Consider the following 13,310-nt stretch of genomic DNA (forward strand, 5'->3'; position numbering starts at 1 on the left):
CCCCCCAGGGGCTGTTCCAAAGGCTTCCATATGTTAAAACAGAATCTTCACATAACCCTATTGAATACGCATAGATACTATTTTATAGATGAGGAAACCAAGGTGCAGAAAAATCAGGTTATTTGACCCAAGTAAATAGCAAAGCTTAGTTTTGAACTTGAGGCAGTCTGGTTCTAGAGTCTGTGTACAAAATACTTTTCTATGTCGCCTTTTGGTATATCTAGTAGAATAGAGCATAACAGAGCCTCTTGAACATGCATGTGAATCACCTGGAGATCTTGTTAGAATGCAGATTTTGATTCAGTAATTCTGGGTAGGATTCTATATTACTAACAAGCTCCCAGTCATGCTGATCATGACAGCCTTCAAATCACACTTTGGGTAGGAAGGTAGTATAGTATAGTTTGGCATAGTGAAATAGAGTATAGTTTAGAAGAGTATTACATCATATGATATGTAGTCATGTGTTGTTTAATGACGGGGATACATTCTGAGAAATGCATTGTTAGGAGATTTTGTTGTGTGTGAACATCATAGAGCGAAGTTACACAAACCTAGATGGTATAGCTGACTACGGTAATTGTAGGTGTTATATTGGGTTGTCGGAAAAGTCATGACGCAGTTTTGCAATGAAAAACAGAAAAATAAGTCATGACTTCCAACAGCCCAATATTTTCATAGGACTGGTGTCACAGGAGGCTTGTGAGTAATTGTAGTGTAAGCTCTGATACTTGGCTTTTCTATTTGTAATGCAAGTGCTTGACTTAAAAACTTTGATTGGTGAGGCATCCATTTTAAATAGGCATCTGCTTCAATGAAGGCCTTATCTTGAATAAACACATTGCCAGCTACGCAAGATACCCTTCTGAGGCTACTTTGTTTTAGAGATCTTGCTTGATTTCCATAACTGACCATTTGGGCTACTTGTTGTTTTCTCTGCTTGCACTTTAAGTTCACCCTCTTACGTTTTCAATTCACCAATAATGAGCTGCAGAACCTTAGCCCATCCCCACTCACGCTTGATCCCAATAAGAGCAGAACGCAAGGCCCCTGAATTCTCCCTCTACCTGTGACCTCACTGTGTGCACCCTGGTGTGTGCCTTGTACACTCCAGGGCCTGTAAGTAATAAACTCTTCTTTTCTTCAAAGTTTCTTAATGGTTGTTGCTAAAGGGCATCTTGCTATTGTAATAAGAACCAAAGGGTTGGTTCAGTTGTAGCATTGGTTTAGAAAGAGGAGATGTTCCCCAGTAGGAAGCTTACTGGGGCCTAGGTGAGTGCCCCCGGGCATTTTTAGTGATAGCATTGCTATCCATAAACTGAGATCAGTACAAAGCGGTAACACATTGCACTATGATCTTACACGATGGCTATGACATCACTAGGCAATAGGGATTTTCAGCTCCACTATAGTCTTCTGGGATCACAGTTGTACATATAGTCTGTTGACCAAAATGTCTATATGTGGTCTGTTGACCGAAATGTCTTTATGAGCTGCATGATAGTAGTACAGTATAGAATAGCATAGAATGTCATCAAATGGTATAATATGGTATAGTAATGTATAGCATGGTAAATTATAGTATAGAATGGAATCATATAGAAGAGTACATAATGGAACCCATTAAGTCCCTTATTCCCTACATCAGCCCCATGTGAAGCAGATGTTGTTATTATGATACCCAATTTCTACATGAGAAAAGTAGGAGATGTTCAAAAACACAGATGGGAAATAATGGATGTAGGGTTTCGTGTCAAAAACTGGAGTCAATATTCTAGAGTATTGAATTAATATTTTTGTTTATACTGCCTAAAGAATATCAGTACTTTGCAGTGTCTTTGGTGAATTCAAAAATCAATTGAAAAGAGTACGTGTGTAACATTATTTGTTAAGTAAGCATAGATTATGGGATGTCCTGCATTAAGCAGTTCATTCTTCAGGAATCAAAGTTCTATTTTCTTTGTTTATATTCACCTAGGTATTATCAGGGGGGAAGAAAAGAGAAAAAGGATTCCAGCTTCTCTTTTCAGTTCATTTTGCACCATGTAGTAAATTCGGATTTATATTTATCTACAGCTTTGTCATTGACTTTTTTGATGAAATTAGCTGGATACTTTAATAATAGTTGGAACCTAATTAATTCTAGGATTCTAGAACCATAAAGCTGAATCATAAAGACCTTAGAGGTTATCTAGCAAGGCTCAGACCTCTCTATTAACAGGGAAAGGAAATGCTCCTTGCATTATAGAATAAAGCCAGCTGAAAATGTTCCTGGGGAAAATGTAAATTAGAAATGTTGAAATAATATACCATACTGCAAAAAGGAAATTCCTTTTTTCTGAAATTAGATCTGGTATAGAAATTGGATTTACATCTGTGAAAACTTTCGGTGAATTTCAATTAGAGATTTAAAAATCAAAACAAAACCAAGATGTTTTATATAAAAGGAAGAGAGGAAGGCATTTTCTATCTTGGCAACTCCAGAAATATGTTTGGTCAGCTAACATGGCATATGATATGGGGGTTGGAAAACTCATGGCTCAGCCCTGGATCTCAGATCCCTGAGAAACTTTAAACCACTGTTTACGACCCATTTCACTGGTGAAAGTCCGGTATTTGTTTATTTTCCTCAAAATTGCCCCCCAACCTCTGTAGTTTTACTTTTATAGACTCTGAGCCAATATTCCAGTGTGTGCTGGTCTAAGGAGAAAATGTCCACACATCTGGGCTTGCCCTAGACAGTTCTAAATTATGTTGGTCGTTCAGAAGTAGTTAAGAATAGCAGCCCTTTTATGGTGATGTTACATTTTAACTCATTTATTCAGATACTAACCCAGGTGCACCTGTGGCCATCAACTTTTGCCTCCTCAGTGAAATGTTGTGGATATTCTTATTATTCACCTGTGAGTGAGTGGGTATAGCCTGAAAGATCAGTGGGCGTTCAACTTCTAGCTACACCCTTCCAGCAGGGCTTAAAGGTTTTTGTAAGTTATATAAAAGTCTCACCACTGTGCTGTATACCTGAAACTAGCATAATATTGAATGTCCACTGTCACTGAAAAAAATACATAAGAAGTCCATCATGTTTGTTATCCATCAATATTGGAAAGTTGTATATTAAGAAATATTTAAATTAGTACAAATTACAATAATGACAAATCTTTAAGAAAAGTTTTCAGGTAGAAGAAACAGGAAGTTAGAAGTGTTTGTCAGTCCTGATCCTTTCTAATATGTTTCCCTGAAAAAAGGTCTATGTGTAGGTGGCAAATGAGGAAGAAAACTTCCAGAGGAAAAGGAAATAGTAAGCTCGTGCTGAAAGAGACTCAAGACTCATTTATATTCCCTTCTTAATTCATTTGCCAAACATTTAATGAGCATCCATATTAGGCACTGGGAAAGTAAGATGACATTGTCTGTACTTTCAAGGAATCCTGTTTAGTGGGAGAGAATGTCAAGTAAAGTAACAATGGAGGGCCGGCCGAGTGGCGCGTTGGTTAGGAGTTGGCTTGGGACACCAGCTCTGAGCAGCAGGGCCCAGGTTCGGATCCCACATGAGGGCCAGTGATGCTGCGCCCTCTACAGCTAGGATGGTGAACAGCAACGCGACCTGGTGCTGGGCTGCCATTGAGTCGCTGGCGATGGCATAGGCTGCAGTGGGGCTGGCTGGCAGCTGGTGTGTGCTTCCATGAGCTGCCATGAGCCGCCGTGAGCTGCCATCCAATGGCCGGCGAGTGACTGCCTCACTGGGGAAGAGCACAATGATGGAACCAACATGGGCCAGTGAAGCGACATCCTCCACAACTAGACTGAAGAACAAAAGGACAGCAACTTGTCTGTTGCCCTTCCCCGAGTCCCCAGCGCTGTTCACCTCCCCCAATTGCCCAATAAAATCTTAAAAAAAAAAAGTAACAATGGACAATCAGGGACATTTGATAATTCAACCTGAGAAGTTGGGGACATGAGTCAGGAAGAGCTTGGGGTGGGGGGTTACTTGAACTGTTACTTGAAAGACATGTATGAGTTAACCAGGTTGGGGTGGAGGGGATGGGAAAGGACACTTCAGGTAGAGGCCATAGGATCAGCAGAGGCGTAGAGGTATGAAATAGTATATAATGTATTGGTTAGCTTTTGTTGTGTAACAAACCATCCTTGAAATTAAACAACAACCATTATTTAGGTGACACTTCTGTGGATTGTCTGGGGGTTCTTCTTTCAGGGCAAGCTGGTCATGCATCTATAGATAATTAATTTATTTTTTTTCTCCTCCACCTTCAAAGGATGCAGCATTGACTTGTCTGTAGGAATTGATATCTCCAGTCCCACAAGGCAAATTCAGAAGCTTCAAGGGTTACTGCCAGAGCTGATGCAACAGTTGGCCTTGCTTTCTAACATCAGCTGTAGCGTTCCTGGTCAGAGCAACATAATGTTTCGCTACCTGGTTCCTGGCTCAAATGGTCAGGCTATCTTTGACTCAGGCTTTGGGGAGTATAGTGATCAGACCATTCAGACATTCTTGGTTCATCAGGCTGCCAGGAGCAACCACATGGACGTGGAATTTTTGCAGTTCCTGGGCAATAACGCTATCCGCCTCTCTTCTGCTAAAGTGAAGGTAATAATGCTGAGAACCCATGTAATGGAGCCATCAGGCAGACTCAGGGAGGAGGGATAAGGCTTTTGTGACTGAGGCCAACTAAACTGTTTTTCACTAGAGATCACACATAGAGGAAAAACCATATTTTTATCCAGTAAAGACCAACAAAAAAATGTACTTACATTCCGTCAACAAATATTTACTAAGTCCTAGAGGCTCTATGCTGAATAATGCCACTAGGATTGAAAGGATAAAGTCCCCGCCCTCAAGTTGCCCACAGTTTAGTGATCCAGATTCTTCCATGGAATAATGCAATCCAAAGATCACTGGAAGATATTTCAAGACTCCCTAGGTCCTATGGTCACTGATTGCCATGTAGAGTAGGGCCCATTTTTTTTTTCCAGTCAGCACCTTGAACTGTCTTTAGTGACAGCTAATAGCTACCTTGGGAAGCCCTCCTCGTCCCTTCTTGATGCCCCCAAACTTTACACCCACAAAAGTCCACAGAGATTGCAAGGTCTCATGTGATGTTTATTAAGAAATGACATCCCCAAGCTTTGAAAGTTACATTTAGTTTTTCCTTCAGTCATACATTCAATGAATTCATTTTTTGACTAGTATAATTCACTTTTTAAAATTCAAATTTTTCCTGAGTAAAGGTAACACATTTTAATTGTAGAAAATGCAATACATTTTTGACATTGATAAAGATGAATATTGTAAGACCATTTTTAGGAGATATTTTTAAGTGAACATGTTAAGCTGGTTTAAATTCTTCTCCGTTTTATTCCTCCTCCTCTCATCTTCTTTTTGGTGGGGAGAAAGTTGAAGTCAAAGTGAATGTATAATAAAATGCATAATCAATGAGTGACAGGGAACAGGGTGAAAGGCTGGATAAAGCCAGGAAAGTTAAGCTTACCCTTGCATTTTAAAGAAATGTGCAACTTATAGCATCTACCTTCTCCATTCCCTTTTGCCTCTCCCCTTCTTTCTGTTCCCTTCCCCTCTGCCTCCTTCCCCATCCCCCTCCCTCCCGAACGTCCTTCCCCCAAACAACAGGTCCTTTTGGTGTTTACTGATGGACTGGATGATGATTTAGAGAGACTGAAGGACGCATCTGAGCTTCTCCGAGGCAAAGGTAAATGCGCAAAGTTGACCTGCACGGGCCTGATTCCTCTCACAGGGGCTGAGATACACTCTCAGGTTTCCAAGTGGCACTGGACACTATTAAGCCTCCGGTATGCCAACCCAAGTGATAGGAGCTCAGTGCCCCCCAGAATGAAACCCAGTCTCCCTCTTTGTATGAATTGGGCCTGTTCAGTGCTGAAAGAGTCCCGGGGACCCACATCCCTGACACTGACCAAGGGCCTGTCTGAGATAGGACTGACCAATTACCAGCTTGGTAGGGGGCGAGGTGAAGGTGCAACTCTTGCTTCATGGGAAGTGTGTGTGCTCTTTGCCCTTTCAGGCTACCTAGGGGTCCATATGTCTCTTTTTCCTAAACTCTGGAATCTGCCTAAATCTGGGCCTTGCTCTTTCCACTGCCCTTCCTCCTTCGTTTGCTCCCTAATTCTTCCTTCTTCTCCATCTCCAAGGGCTGCTGCTAGTTGATATGACATATTTGTGAAATTAGAAAAGATGCCCAATGCTGTGGGTGGATGCAACTCCGTGCCGAGGCACCTGGCTTGGTGAGTGGTGTGCTCGCTGTATTTCAGCACCCACCAGCTCCCTCAGCTGGGTGACCTAGGGCAGAACCACCTGTACAGCTGTGCCTGTTTGCTCTGGCCATCCCCGGTTTGTGCCCCATAAAGGCTGTAAAGGAAACTCAGGATGAGCAACCAGCAACTTGATTTGTTAAAGCTCCCTTCACCCTTCTCCCTCCTTGGTGGAGTATATTCAACACTTTCTTCTGGGGATGATGGTTTTCCCTTAGTTTATAATGTGTTGGAATATTTTTTTATAATGACTTGCTCCCAACTAAATTTATCACCTAGATCGCCACTGGAAATTTAAATTGTTGCACCTTTTCTGGAATGGAATTGGGAATGTATGACAAAAGACTGCAAACTTGGCCTGTGTGCCAGATCAGCAATTCCATTTCCAGGAATTTATTTCCAGGGATAATTAAGAATGTGCACAACAACTTTAAACCACAAGATTGTTAAGCAGCTTTTTTTTTTTCTATAGTAAAAAGCTGATGTGTGTGGGTATATTTGTGTGTGAATTTACTATTCAAAATAGTAACACTAATATTTGTTCTGAAATTCTACAAACAGTGATTTCTAGCCAAATTTCAAAAGTATCTTTGTCCATTTGTCCTCTGTCACATGGATAAATCCAGAAGATCTTTTAGTGCCTGGTTCAGGAGAATAGGCTAAGTTTTACAGTAACACCAAACAACTTCCAAACTCAGTGGCCTAAAGTAGCAAGAATATATTCATTTCATGCCTCATGCCTGCTCATCTATGCCCCCTGCTCATCACTTAAGGACTGAGGCTGAACGAGGGGTCTATTCCTATGGCGGATGAAAGGAAATGGGCAAATTATGCACTACTCTTAAAATTTCTCCCTGGAAGTGAAACATGTCACTTCTACACACATTTAATTGGTTAGAGCAAGCCATATAGTCAGTTCTTGCTTTCATGAGATAGATGATATTTTTACTGGTAAGGAACTGAAGCTTAATGAGAGTTTATAACTTTCCCGAAGTAGTAAAATTATATATATCATGTGCTGATTGCCACAGTTTCTGAGAGTAAACCACAAACCTACTTCAGGAATGGTTTCTAAGGATTAACTTAACGCAATCATGGGTGAAAAATCTCTCTGAAATAACAAGTAGGAGTAAGAGAGCTCTGAGAGTCTTTTGTGGTTTTACCTAAATGCTTAACTTTCAGCTTGTGGGATTGAAAGTTATCAGACCAGTTCTTCAAGAGAGAATGCCATGAGCCTGTTTTGATTTTAACAAAAATGTTTGTGGTAAGACAGATGAAGGAATAGGGAAGTTGGGATGATGGATGAATAACTGGGTCCAAGACAAAGACAGAACATTCCAAAGGCATGCAGGTAAATTGCCCACCTGTTGATATCTTGAAGGATTCTCTGGACTCCTCATTATTGGCTTGGAAGGTGTGCATAAATTAGAAGAGCTTCAGGAGCTAGAATTTGGCAGAGGATTTGCATATAATCAACCTCTGAGCATCACACAGCAGTCCCTCCCAAGCATCTTACTGAAGCAACTTGTAAGTATATATTTTTTAACACTTTCCTTCACTGGGTCTCTTAATTCTAATAATTTTTAGAACCCTGAGATAATTTTGCCTCTTTAGCGTATTATGTGATGCAGGTTAAGAGATGAAAAAAAATGTGACGGGGATTCTGTCTTTCAGGACACAGTTGTAGAAAGAACATGCTGCAATATGTATGCAAAGTGTCTTGGAGAACGTGGGCACAGAGGTGATGGTGGGAGCCCTGGGAGGAAGGTGAGAATTTGTTGGGTGTGGATGGGGGAGGGAGAGAGATGACATTTCAGGTAGATGATTGTAGATGACTACGTGTCAGGCTCTGTGTTATGTCTTTAACACACTTTTTCTAATTCTATCCTCTTAACAAACCTTGGAGGTAAATGTTATTTTCCAGGTCTGAAACACACTCAGAGAGGGAACATCACTTTCCCAAAGTTGCACAGTTATGAAGAGGCACTTTTGAATTGAAGACCCTATGTCCACCTGATTCCACGTCTCACATTCTTTCCACTATATTATGCTGCTACTTACATGTATTTGACAAATACATTCATAGTCTCTCACTGAACAGAAGTTTTTACTTGTCTACATGATTTTCACTTGTCTAACATTTGCTTACTTTACAGTAGTCAATGTCCCTTTCTCTCCTACCTAACATCCTATTCTATAGCATTACACTCGCTGGTTCACTCGTGGTTAACTCTAGGGTTAAGGGATAGGAAAATTACTATTTCACAGTTTTAAGGGAGAATAGCTCATTAGAAATGGTCCTAAGGTGTCCAGGGACACAAGGTTCCATTCTCAGCTTCACGATGGGGGTATAATCACAAGTCCACATGGAAGGCTGAATCAAACCGCTTGGCTTTGCTCACCTTTTTACATTCTCTCTTTGTAAGATTTTCCATCAGGTTGTTGGAATGAGGTCTTATTGACTATGCAGATCAATCTTAATTTAGAATGATGTCAAGTATATAATTACTTTTTGAAAAATAAATTGTAGTTATGCATTAGCACTGGATTGTTTCCCCCCTCATGTTGTTCTTAAATATCTGACTGGAGAATCAGAAAATCAAACTTGGGAACCTCTTGACTTTTTTTCTTTTTTCTTTTTTGGCAGGTTAGGGACTATGTCTCAAAGGCTAAAGATGAGAATGTTTTGAATTTTTGACTTCTCTGCTCCTTCTGTTTGTTAGAATTCAGTGGTTGGTTGTAATGACTTTCATATCTTTGTTGATCACAAGTAGACTATGGCTCCCATATCTCATTGACCAATTTGTAGTCTAAATAAACACATCTGGCTATAAAATGTCAAGCCAAACTCCCTTGAGAGGAAATGGTTTGTGTGTTTAGTATCTAAGAAGAAGTAAAAAAAGAGAGAGAGGGAGAGAGAATGAGACTAAATAGCTGAGTCATACAGAAATAAACAGCCTTCTCTCTTAAGTAGTAGAGATGGTAACACCTTTGTTTACTGACATTTTGTATAACAAGGTCAAAGGCCTCTTTAAGAATAACAGTCTTCCTTAAACATTTAACTAGTTTTGTTTTGGATTTTCATAATAGAATGGCTTGAAAAGGTAGTTTAGAAAAATGAAAGTAGGTGGTTGTTATTAAGACAAACAGGTATTCAAGTTTTCATTGTAAGACAGGCCAAGAATACTTATTTCTATATGTCTTTGCGTGTGGTGCTCAACAGTCAATAGATTCTCAGTAAAATGCCAACTCAGTGAGACAGGGATACCAATTAGTAACAATTTTTGTTTCACGTAGATTTGAGAAATGAAGAATTTACAGTCCAAATTATTTATTTTGATTTTTTTTTCTCCTCAGGGACAGAAGGGTTCTGGTGGATTACCTGGTCATCCTGGTGAAGAAGGTGGACATGTAAGTACTAAATGTTATTTTTTTTTAAAAGAATATGGTCCAATGGGTTTATTATCAGCAATATGTAATTGTACTTAAGTCATGACATTTTTTTCTCGTCTATGCCATTTAAAACGGGTTTAAAATATCTACATAAAAGTTCTCATTTATTGTAACAAATGTCAGGTGAACAAACTTTGTAAATATATAGTCTCTAAAAGATATTTAATGAGGAAATATCGTCATTTTGTTTTTTAATCAGTGAATTTGAGATAACTGAAAATGTGGTCTGTGTCTAATGTGCGTGCATAATCGAGAGCTAAATTTCAGAATTTGTTACTGTTAATGAGGTAGCCATGTCTGTAAGTGGTTTAACAAAATAGATTGAAGAGAATCAAGGCCATTCTTAGAACAAGATCACTCAGATGTCTTCCAGGATGGCTGAAAGGTGAGGAGCTATAGTTATCTACTGATGGCTTGTGTATAACCCTGGATACTGTCCTGGACAATGGAAAGTTATCTATCATGTGATTGGCTGTGGTGAAAAAAAATATAAAGAGAATTGTTAGCTAGGGTATCGAAATATGGTAGGGATCATCTTTATTACATCATGTAAATACCAAAAGGATTACATTGTGAAAACCACTTTGCCATAGGCGTGTGTTTTAAAGTGATTTGTATATTCGCTGGTTCTCAAACTTTTTTGTCTCAGGGTACCTTTATACTCTCAAAGATTACTGAGGACCTTGATGAGGTTTTGTTGATATTTCTGTCTATTGATGTTTACCACATTAGAAATTAAAACTAAGAGAATTTAAAATGTTTATTTATTTTATTTCAAAATAGCACAAATAAACCCTTGACATAAATTACATTCCTTTATAAAAAAATAATGATATTTTCCACAACAAAATATATTAGTGAGGGGAGTGGCATTTTAAAACATATTTTCAAATATCTTTAATGGCTAGCTTATTATAGCTTCTTAGAAGACAGCTAGAGTCATATATCTGTTTTTATATTCAATTTATTGTGATATCTCTTGCTCTGTGGCTCTTTATAAAAACTCTACTGTACACTTGGGAGAGAATAAGAGTAAAAAAAAAAAGTAACATTTTAGTATAATCAGGAAAATAGTTTTAATTTTGTGAGCACCCCCTCCCAAAGGGTCTTGGGGACCTGAGGAGTCCTTGGACCAAACTTTTCAAACTACTGTTATATGTAAGCATTAATGTTCTCATTGGTCCACCTAGAGTAGCACATCATTTTATTATTCTGAACATTTATGCTGCCTGAACATGGAAAATAAGCAGAAATTAGAGAAAAATATAGCTCCTGAGACTTATATAAATTGATCCATCTCTTTGATATGTTTATGGGAGAATTGCTCAATTTATCTCTTTATTTTGCCTCAGTGAGGCATAGTATTAGGTGTTAGAAATACATTCACAAATACAAATTGTGAATTTTTGCTATTTTGCTTAGGAGTAGTGGACATATTCTTTCCCATTTTTATGATGTTTTAAAATGTCCTTTAAGTATTATTCTTTCTACTTGGTCTGTGGTTCAATGAGTCTGGCCAAAGTTAAGAGAATATTTTAAGGTCTGACCAACCCATCAGGGTCATTGACACCAATTTCAGACAACAGAATAAATAAGGCCATGTCAGTCTAGGGTGGAAGTTGATTTTGTCCCCCTCCTCTGCTGTCTTAACATCCGAAAACCAAGATATTTTCTAAAGACCTTCAAGTACAAAGCTAGAAATATGTGAGCAACATACGAGCAGCCCCACCCTTTTTCATGGCTTCCCTTTCTGTTATTTCAGTTACCTGTGGTCAACTATCCGAAATATTAAATGGAAAATTCCAGAAATGAACAATTCATACCTTTTAAATTCTGCACCATTCTGAGTTACGTGACAGAATTTCACACTGTCCCGAGAGACAGGAGACTCTTCCCTTGTCCAGCATCTCCACATTAGATGCTCCTGCCCGTTGGTCACTTAGTAACCCTCCCGATGATCAGATTGATTGTCGCAGTATCACAGTATTTGTGCTCAGCTAACCCTTATTTTACTTAATAATGGCCCCAGAGCACATGAGTAGTATGCTGGCTATTTGGATATGCCAAAGAGAAGTTGTAAGGTGCTACCTTTAAGTGAAAAGGTGGAAGTTCTTGATTTAATTAGGAAAGCAGAAAAATTGTGTGCTGAGGTTGCTAAGATTTATGGTAAGAATGAATCTTCTACCTGTGAAATTGTGAAGAAAGAAAAAGAAATTTGTGTTAGTTTTGCTGTCGCATCTCAAACTACAAACACATCTCATCAGATCGGCGTTTTGTCATCTCACATCATCACAAGAAGACAGGCGAGTGCAGTACAATATGATATTTTGATAGAGAGAGACCACATTCACATATCTTTTATTACAGTGTATCATTGTAATTTTTCTATTTTATTCTTATTGTTAATCTCTTACTATGCCTAATATATAAATTAAACTTTATCATAGGTATGTATGTATAGGAAAAAAATGTATATATAGGGTTTGGTACTATCTACAGTTTCAGGCACCCACTTGGGGTCTTGGAATGTATCCCCCTGGGGATAAGGGGAGGCTACTGTATACAATTTTATATAATTTAAAAATTTTATAGTAGCCACCTTAAAGAAAGTAAAAAGAAATAGGGGATGTAATATATTTTATTTGACCCAATATATCCAAAATATAATCATTTCAACATGTAATTAATATAAAAATTGATGAGCTATCTCACTTTTTAAAATATACTGTCTTTGAAGTCCAGTGTGCATTGTACACTCAGCACATCTCAATTTGGACTAGACCTGTCACAGCTCTAGCAGGTCTCATTTGCTTTTTACTGTATTTCTCACAAGACAAGGTGACTTTAAAATATGTTGTCCTCTGAATGGCTTTTAATGTCATCTCCCATCAAAGCAGGTCTGATTCGTCTGCTCAACAGTGGAGACATCTCTCTGCAGAGGTACAGGTTTCATAATGGGGCCCATAATTTGTAGGTTCAAATTGAAAAGTGTATAAGGACAAATTGAAAGTGTATAACACCCCGTAACTCCCCCACAAAAAAAAAAACCAACCCAAACTAAAACCTTTACTGTTGTAAAACAGCTATCATTTTTGTTAAGTTCTCAGACTCTGGGTGGAAAAAGTGAAAAGGGAACAGGGGGATGTCTAGGACTTTTTATTTGTTTTCATAATTTTCTTTTAAAAAATTTTAATTGAGGTAGAATACACATGATATAAAATTTACCATCTTAATCGTTTTTAAGTGTATAGTTCAGTTGTATTACGAACTTTCACACTGTTGTGCAGCAATCACCACCATTTATCTCTAGAACTTTTTCATCTTATAAAATTGGAACTCTGTACCCATTAAACACTAACTTCCCATTCCCCTCTTTCCCCAGCCCCTGGCAACCACCATTCTACTTTCTGTCTCTGTGAATTTTACCTCTCTACCTCATTAAGCAGAATCAAATAGTATTTGTCTTTTTGGTTATTTCACTTAGCATAATAGCTTCAAGGTTTATCCATGTTGTAGCATGTTAGAATCTCTCCTTCCTTTTTAAGGATGAA

At 38.5% G+C, this 13,310-nt stretch overlaps 1 protein-coding gene across 1 annotated transcript in view; it reads left to right on the top strand.

Moving 5' to 3' along the window:
- LOC109395820 (collagen alpha-4(VI) chain-like) overlaps positions 1 to 13,310 on the top strand; it is a 100,937-nt gene that overhangs the window by 28,827 nt on the left and 58,800 nt on the right. The window contains exons 6-10 of the mRNA XM_019667146.1: positions 4,278 to 4,609; positions 5,651 to 5,729; positions 7,688 to 7,833; positions 7,981 to 8,073; positions 9,664 to 9,717. Of these exons, the coding sequence (XP_019522691.1) occupies positions 4,278 to 4,609; positions 5,651 to 5,729; positions 7,688 to 7,833; positions 7,981 to 8,073; positions 9,664 to 9,717 (704 nt within the window). The remainder of the gene's footprint in view (positions 1 to 4,277; positions 4,610 to 5,650; positions 5,730 to 7,687; positions 7,834 to 7,980; positions 8,074 to 9,663; positions 9,718 to 13,310) is intronic.

The sequence above is a fragment of the Hipposideros armiger genome, unplaced genomic scaffold (assembly GCF_001890085.2).
Source record: "Hipposideros armiger isolate ML-2016 unplaced genomic scaffold, ASM189008v1 scaffold_486, whole genome shotgun sequence".
In the NCBI taxonomy this organism is placed as follows: Eukaryota; Metazoa; Chordata; class Mammalia; order Chiroptera; family Hipposideridae; genus Hipposideros; species Hipposideros armiger.